Source organism: Citrus clementina, unplaced genomic scaffold (genome assembly GCF_000493195.1).
Source record: "Citrus clementina cultivar Clemenules unplaced genomic scaffold, Citrus_clementina_v1.0 scaffold_1, whole genome shotgun sequence".
Classification (NCBI taxonomy): Eukaryota; Viridiplantae; Streptophyta; class Magnoliopsida; order Sapindales; family Rutaceae; genus Citrus; species Citrus x clementina.
Genome location: NW_006263303.1, coordinates 17,411,186 through 17,420,364, shown reverse-complemented (window position 1 = coordinate 17,420,364; position 9,179 = coordinate 17,411,186). Strand labels below are relative to the sequence as shown.

The 9,179-nt window shown below is 34.1% G+C and overlaps 1 protein-coding gene and 1 pseudogene across 1 annotated transcript; one reads left to right on the top strand and one right to left on the bottom strand.

Moving 5' to 3' along the window:
• The first annotated feature begins 1,301 nt into the window (after nt 1-1,301).
• LOC18053698 (VQ motif-containing protein 19) lies at nt 1,302-2,430 on the top strand. Its single transcript, XM_006451763.2, has one exon. It carries the CDS (start codon nt 1,505-1,507, stop codon nt 2,270-2,272), a length of 768 nt encoding a protein of 255 aa, XP_006451826.1. The 5' UTR covers nt 1,302-1,504; the 3' UTR covers nt 2,273-2,430.
• A 2,443-nt stretch (nt 2,431-4,873) lies between these two features.
• On the bottom strand, nt 4,874-8,510 carry LOC18054095 (annotated as a pseudogene).
• Between the last annotated feature and the right edge of the window lie 669 nt (nt 8,511-9,179).

The window sequence follows — 9,179 nt, the reverse complement described above, 5'->3', positions numbered from 1 at the left end:
ACACGACACGATTACTTGATACGAACAGGACACGAATAAATTGGTATGAATTGTCAAATTTTACATTATTATTAAATGGGCCGGGTTCGGATTAACACAATTTTTTTTTCCATGTTGAGCTGGAGTTAAAATTCTCGACCCATTTATCCGAACAATGATATGATTATATTTTTTATTTTAAATTAATTTTTAGATTTTTGTCATTAAAACTCAAATATTAGATATCATTCTCTCTTTTTAATTTTCTTTGGAAGACTGACATATGCACAATGTTTATTTATAAAATTTTATATAAATTTAGAATTTAATAGTGTAAATGTGTGATAGTTTGGGGTGTGTGTAATATATTTTTAAATATATAGATATTAAATGAGTTATTAGGTAGCTCGTTTATTTTTTGTGTCGGGTTTGGGTCTCAATATTTTGACACGATTATTAAATGGGTTGTGTTTGGATTGACTTAAATTGAACACTACACGAAACTGACACGACAAGAACACGACCCGGTGACTCATTTTGCCAACCCTAATTATTCTATTAGATGAAATCTATAAAATGAGGACCAACATAATTTGTATGGGTACAAAAGTATACGTTTACCGAAATTCTAAAGTGAAAGTAAGAGTGAAAATATGTATAAAAATATCAATATCTTTGAATTCATTTCTTATAATATTAGTTCAGTATTGAATTTAAATATGAAATTTTTAATGATATATTAATTTAAAAATAAAAAATAATATATTTTTCTAAAAAGAGAAAGTGTTTCATAAGAGTAAAGAGTAGGCGATTAGAACCCTATTACTTACTTATTAAGTGTTAACAGGAAAAACACTTGATAATACTCTTTATAGAAAACTGCTTTTGTTACAAATCACATTTTCTTATAGAAGCGCTTCTGTTGTTCACAAAAATAATCTCTCGCGCTTGGAGTACACGCGCCAGATAAAGATGCTTAATTAAGAGTGGCAAAAGTTGTGATATAATACAATTTGTTGCCATCATCATCATCAATATAATTTCCAATGAAATCAAACAAAGTGTCTTCAATCAGGGCTCTGAAGTCCATGCCATAAAATCTATAAATTGATATTCTTTTGTCCAAAGACTTGACAAATGACAATGGTGGTGGTGGCAGCAGCACATATGCTAAATGGCCAAACAAATTCCATTTACAACCAATACCCTAATTTTCCTTAATCTTTATAATCCCAATGCCGTATAACCTAAACCCATTTTTAAGCTTTTAAGTCTCAAGCTGAAACGCCCCCAATGTTTCTCACTAAACACATCAAGGAGAGAGAAAAGGTAAATTAAGAGTCAACAATAAAATTGCTTGGTGGCACAACAAAACAAAACTAAAGTAATAGCAAAGCCAAAGCTTCTTTCTCTCATCAAACCTTGTTTTTCACTCTTTCTTTCTTCTCCTCCTCCTCCTCCTTTCTTCAGTTGTTCACAACCCCAAAAGCACCTTTTTTTCAGAAGGACTTCTTGTTTTGCTTCAATGGAGAAGAATAATACATCAACAAGGAACCATCCATCTCCCATAAATTCACCAAGAGGTGCTTCCAGCAGCAACAACAACGACAATAACAACAATGGGGTGGTCCAAGTGCAACTCCAAATCCATCACAGTAACAACAATCACACCCCACCACTCACACCGATTCCAATCTCCAGATCTACTGAAGCCAATCCTTACCCAACGACTTTTGTGCAAGCTGACACCAACAGCTTCAAACAAGTTGTTCAACTGCTCACTGGCTCCTCTGAGACGGCTGCCAAACAAGCCTCTACATCAACAACAACAGATCCATCCAACACCAACACCAACAACAACAACAACAAATCTTTTGTTATCCCACCAATCAAAACCACCACTCCAAAGAAGCAAAATTTCAAGCTCTATGAAAGAAGAGCCAACAACTTCAAGAACAGTCTCATGATCAACACTTTGGCTAATAATTGTGCCTTCTCTCCAAGGAATGGAAATAACAAGCCAGAGATTTTGTCACCAAGCTTGCTTGACTTTCCAAAACTTGCACTCAGTAGTCCTGTTACACCGCTAAACGAAGACCCTTTTAACAAATCATCTCCTTATTCTTTAGGAGGAAATTCATCATCGTCGTCATCATCAGAGGAAGAGAGAGCAATTGCTGAGAAGGGTTTTTATTTGCATCCATCTCCAATGTCAACTCCTAGAGACCATGAGCCACAGCTTTTGACTCTCTTTCCTTTGACTTCACCTAGAGTCTCTGGCTCATCTTCTTGAAGAACCGTATACGAAGACTGCGGTACTACTGGTTCTGTATTATGTGTATTGTATGAGCAAGGCTACTGCTGAGTACTGATCACGGGTAGAAGAAGAATCTTGTTTCAATTGTACAATTTCATCTCTTTTTCATATTATGGTAATAGCTTGTTATTTTTCTTTTCTTTTTTCTTTCTTAATTTGGGTATTAGTCTGACATTTAAAATTATAAATAAAAAAAATGAATTTCTTGATGCTGAGGTACTGGTCTTTCTTCATATATCTGTCATTCATATATATATATATATATATATATGGATTAATTTGCATGGTCTCAAAAGAAATGATCAGCTATATAATCTTTCTATGTTTCTCTCTTGTTCTTCTATCTAAATTTGAACTCAAAAAATTGAATGTAAAATTCATTACCATTTAGTGTTTGGTTTAATTTAATTTTGTTATAATAAATTATTTCAACAATATGTTTCGATGGTCTTGACTGTCTGGGCCTTGAAAAGAAAGTTTCTGCTATATTTATGGCTCTATGAAATGTGACCAAGCTCATAAGTTGTGTATAGAGCACCAATACGCTTTGAATATTCCTCAATAGATTTTACCCAACTTGTTTGCACTAGCATTCAAGATTAATGCTGTGCTAGAATGGGTGTTAACTTTGTTGTCCTATAAAATTCTGATCCTCTACTCATCTTACCTCTCTTAATGAATAGTTAAGATTTTTAATTTCTTTTTAGTAATTACAAGTCATGATATTAAATCATCACAGATTTGGATCTATATATCAAGTGAAATTTTTCAGCGTAGAAGTATCATGGAATTTTCTAGGAAGACATTATTTTCCAAATTTTCCGTATGAAAATGACCTAGCCGAAAAGACTATGCGGACCAAAACTCGACAAAGAGACAAGACAGTGTTATCTATTATGTTGACTTAGCTACAGCAATTTATGCCAACCCTCCCTATGCCCTCAAAGAATTGAAAACCAATAGCCATTTTTTCAATTAAAGCAATTTCCTAATCCTAATCTTCATGTTCAACAATTTGGGCTGTCTTTGTTAGAACATTTCAGATGTCTAACAACAATTGGTAGAGTTGGTAAGAAACTTAGAACCGTGAAGGTTTAAAATTTTTTTAAAAAAAATGGTGTATCTCAATAAGTTTTTTTCTCATTGAAAGGGAAGTCACCGTCCTAGGTTATGTAATGTTGTTTCTGTTCAGCTATGGTATGCAATTCTTTGTCGTCCTTTTATTTTCCTTTTTGACTTGAAAGAGAAAGAGATGATCATCACAGTTTGTAAAAAGTTAAAACAAAAGTGGGAAAATTGCTATGATGATGATTGAAAAAGAAAGAAAAAGAGAGAGAGAGTATGGTCTAAGTAATTAAATTAGAAAAGCAGAGAAAATGTGAGAGGCCTTTTTAAATTCTGCCTTTGCTTGGCTTTGGGGTTCTACTTTTGTGTCAGTGTGATTGATGACCGCCTGTGAGAGTATCTTTGGACTGGACCCAAACATCGGACAAAAACTGCCAAAGTCTCTTTTATATCACTTTAGATGCAATTGGGATACCTTTTGCAACTCACTTTGTCACCTGCCTCCTCCCTGTATATGCTGGTCTCTATCTGTGGTCAGTATCTTATATATAGATTCTCTAATTAATTTTCCTGGAAAATGCGAACCCAAGAAAGTTTTGGATACTAATTTTGAGCTCAACCAATGTGAGACCCAGAAAAAATTATCGTTAATAGAAGAAAACAAAAGTTTTGGATCAAATTATCAAGGACTTGGTCAATTCTTGCCCGAACTTACCAATCAACTATATGACTGTTCTTCCTACTTTAAATTATCATCTATCATTTAAAATTAAATATATAGCCCAAATTTGGAGTTTGATTGGGCAAGTTTTGAAGACTAGTCCACCTATAGAAGATATATTTGTCAATGTTATCATAAAACATGTTCAATATGGGGACCGTGGGATCAATTACCAATCTTCTGTTTTGAATTCAACAACAATGATATAAATAAAAACATTTGAAACATTAAATTCATCTATCAGACAGTGAGATAAATATTAAAAGGATAGCGTAATGACCATGTCTTAGCTTTTAAATTTAAATTTTGGCTATCCAAAAAAAATTCATGGATGAGATTTTTATTTGGCTCTGTGCATTATTTTTTTTGGGAAAATAATGTTTACTCTATAATAAGTCTAAGATTAAAGTTCTCTGCTTGAAAGTTACCCAAATCTAACATATGGGCTTGCCACATTCGGTGTGGCACATTTAAGGATTCAAATTCTTTACTCATCTCGCCTTCGGCTTGTCTTTTTCAAATCCACCCATCGGTGGTTGATAAGAACAAAACTTATCTTGCTCATAAAATAACAATCGATATTTCCTCAGCCCCATATATAAATTGAGTATGAAGAAGAAGCACACCCTTTAGAACAAGCAACTACTGGCTTCTAATCCAAGAACACAAGCATTAAGTGCATGCATCACACAAATAGAGAAGGCTCATTACAGAAGAGTGATCACATTATTTCTGTTTACGGTTCAACTACAACTGTCACATTCTATATGCTCATAGAATTATATTTGCCTTCAGATTCCTGCAAAAGAATTGATCGTCTTGAAGCCACGACTCTCTGGAAGAGGTCCATTTCCTGGCTGGACAGAAATTATCGCATCCAAACCAAAACGATAAATCAAACCGAAATAAACATCAATCTCGACATAGAATATGAACACGGAACCACCTTTTCTCTCAGGAATACCAGTAAGAGTTCAAAGGGATGGTACAGGGGCACATCATAAATTTGAATATTGTTACTGAATATTCAGAAAGTTAAAAAAATTAAAAGAGTGAATATGGGCACCTTAATTTCTTTAACTTGCTTATGGACATATGAATTGCAAATGAACCATTTCAATAACAGTCGAGCATCCAACCATTTAAAAATAAAAGATTACAAACCGCTTGTTACCTGCAGCTTTTGCGGCTGTGGCTTCTAGGTAGCATCTGTAATGAGTAAAATTTCAGATGGCTAATTAACTCCCACCAACACTGTGATTTCAACATAACTTCGTGTTTTTCTCTTTTTCCTGCAAGCAAGAGGACAAACAAGGATTTACCTCTTTGCTCAAGAAGTAGGAGGCAGCAAGAGAGATAAAAGTGAAAGTTAAAGAACTTACCCCATTGCACTGTCAAAAAATCTAGACAAATATTTTCTTAAGTCCCCATATTTTGAATTTCCAAAGATAAGCCTTTGTGACAACCTGCTGCCACTAGATTATATGTAAACCTGCACCGGATACAGAATTAGTAATTAATATTGCTGATGAACCTCCTATGCATACTCACAATTGGGCAAAATATTGCCAAGAGAATGAAACTTCAAATAAATTCAGGAAGCCAGACAGTTGCATTGGAAGGGGACGAAAATAACAGCTTCAGCACCTAAGAGCTTTAGCTTGACTGTATCAAGAACAATTCTAATGATCCTGCATGGTCTAAATAGAAACTCAATTGCAGTAGTTGTATTGTTGATATTGATATATCAATTATTTGTGCCACACATATGATGTGGTACAGTAACATCATGATAGCACCCACAAAGTTATAGATGGAAAAATACAAAAGTTAAAGAGTCACATCGACAAGAAAATTCAAAAGAAAATGGGAAAGAAAAGCTGAAAACCTTTGTTCCCAAAGAATGCCACTTTTCAAGGGCTTCTGGTACATCATCAAAAACTTCTCCCTCCAATTCATTACTCTCAAATCCAGTTCTCCATATATGACCCTGCATAAATAATTATCATATGTGAAAGCCAAGCTCCATAGCAAAAATATTTTTTCTCTGAATAGTATTTTGCTTACTTGCAATTGTTTTAGAGCAGTGATTTTTCTATCTGCCTTTATCATTGCATCCACATTAGCAACTAAAGCTGCTATTACCTCCTCTTTCCCAGCATCACTGGGAGGGATAGGTACAGCACCAGCAACTCCTTGTTTCGGGTCATCTTCAACCTGCAACAAGCATTTTGAAATGTTGAGGCAGAAAAGATATGGATATTCCATAAGTACCATTATCTACTGAAAACATATAAAAAACTTACTTGAGAGTGCAAAATTTTGATATCATCTTTAGTTCCTGCAGTTTCATGTGTCGCAAACAAATGCTTCTCAACTTTATTCGAATCCTTTCATAAATAGAAGAAATCCAAGTTTTAGCGCTAATCCATGAATCTTTCCAAACATATATGCCATGAAGAATCTCATAGAATGCGCAGAGGTCTTGCTAGAGCCTCACGGCAGAAGCGGATGTGAAGGCCATTAAGCTGCCTGCTGATCACCTCCCCGGCCCTCCAAACATGATTAGGAACAAGAACAGCTGTTGTTTTTGGATAGGCCTTGATCTGAATAACCAAAAAGGAAAATCCAATCAGCCTATGCAAATTTTCTACATGGAAATGAAGAAATCTTGGGATAAGAATTAACTATGAATGAATTTATAGAGAAGGCAAGTATCTCTGAGATCAACCAAAGATACAGTAGAAAATGTTTGATTGACCAGAACAGGACATGCTGATGATGAATACTAATACGAGTCCATATATTAAGGTAAGTACTACAAGAAAGGAAAAGTCAAAAATTTTACTTGGGGTAACCATTTATCGGGAATCTAATTGTCTAAGGAGCCCGCATATTAGTACCGTTGTTAGGTTCCAATCAATTGGAAAACTTATCATACCATCCTTTGCAGTATCACGAAAGTGTAATATGTAACACAAAAAGTTAGCATTATAATCACTATACAAAACTAAACGTAAGAACACTAATCATATGCTTTTGCAAGAGAATCAATAAGCTCATGTTGTAGGCCGTGTTCTCTATAATGGACCACAAGTTCATCACGGTAACCATGCCCTTCTATTCCTTTTATCATTTGTATATAAGTGAGCAAGAAGCAGAAGAAAATCAAAACCTAAAACAGGTAACAACTCTGAGTGGACGAAAGAATTTATACATGCTAAAAAGTATAATCACGTAGGAACTTATATCATGGTATCTTCCAGCAGATGAAAAGCTTTTTAAAGAAACTTTAGGAATCCCCACCATTCATATAATTTAATAGAGTATGTAATTGATCCTCTATTAGCCAGAAATAGGGTGAAGGCATCAGCCTGAATTCATTGGTTGTTACCAGTACCATAGCCCAAACTTTGTCCTCCCATATGTAACAAATCATGCTTAGATCATTCCCAAAGGATCACACATTTCTCAACCAGATAGTTCACCATTACAAAGCCTCACAAAACCACTTCAGTGGGAAAACGAAAGGTAAGGGGTGTAGAACAAGAGAACACAAAGAAGCTGTAGTGAAGAAAGGAACACGAGGAAAAATAGCAGAAAAGAACAAATTGGAAACATTTACAGTTTGTCAACAGTTAAAAACTTACTTGAAATTCTTTTGACATTAGATTGATCATTGTCACAAGAAAATATTCTATTCCATGGCTGTGGATACCAGCTCCAGCATTACTCGTCTCATATGTCTGGATCATGAGATGAGGAAAACAACTGTTAATGCAACTTTATGAATAAATTAGAAAAAGAAAAAAATTCAACACAGAAATTAGAAAAAAAATTAAAACCAATCATGATAAACAAAATAATAATTGATAATCACATGTCTTATTCTGAGTCATGCTCTCGTTAATACAAGAAGGTGCAAAATAATACCAGAAACAAGATAATCGTTAGTAAACTTGTAAATTACTTGAATAATGATCAATTAATAGGAGCACACAGAAACTACGAATCACAGGATTATCGCGAACCTGTTCATTCAAACATCTGATAACATCACTTGAATTCCACAGTAAATTCTACGTACATGTGCATTTACAATCAAATGCTGAAACTAAAAGCAACAACATAAGCTCCCATTACTGTCATAATATTCAAACAGCAATAAAACAGATCGATGCGCGAGTATTCACTGGCAACAATAGACAACCTTATTCAAATTCAAATGTGCTGTATAGCTACTTGATATCCATACTGACTTATTGATATCGAAATGGTGATAAAGAGTAATTGATAACATCAAGAAAAGAGGCGTACAGGCTTATGTGGGTATGGCTTCCGAGATGGCAAAGACAAAATAGTCCCATCTCCAGATAACACACACGTGTTCTCTGGTTCCATTCTCTCCTTCTGCACACCTCCACACATACCAACGCAAACATACAGTTAATGGAGTCAGTAAATTTAACATAATCAGAAATCAAACAATGCGTAATGGAGCCAGCAAATTTGACATAAAGAGATTACCCAGATACTGAATCGAATCACACAGCTTATATGAATACAAGACATGGCATATGGTTAAGTGGATGGACTATGGACTATGTGCATGAATCATAGATTTCATAAGCCAAATTTTATGGTTTGATACTTTGATTGAGTTGTACTGGGCATTTTACTTTTTGACTTTTTTTTTTTTCAACTTTGTTATGTTAAAATTAAGGGAGTCTCTAAGTTACATTTAATGTAACATACATAATTCATCTCAACTACATAAATTGTGGGTCCTATAATTTTATGTGGTTGAGATGAATTGTGTAAGTTACATTGAATGTAACTTAGCACTTGCCTAAAATTAATAGCTTACCAAGGAGTAAACAAAATAAATAATAAGACAAAAAATAAAATCACAGAAAAGTTAAAGCTTTTAGATGCTCTAACGTATGGATGGGATTTTTTTTTATTTTCTTTATTTATTATCTGTGGATGAAATCAGAATTATACATAATTAGAATTGTATATATTAGGATCTATGTTATTTAACAAGATTTGTTTCCTTAAATAGGTTTACTGATTTTCCTTAGAATTAGATTTCTA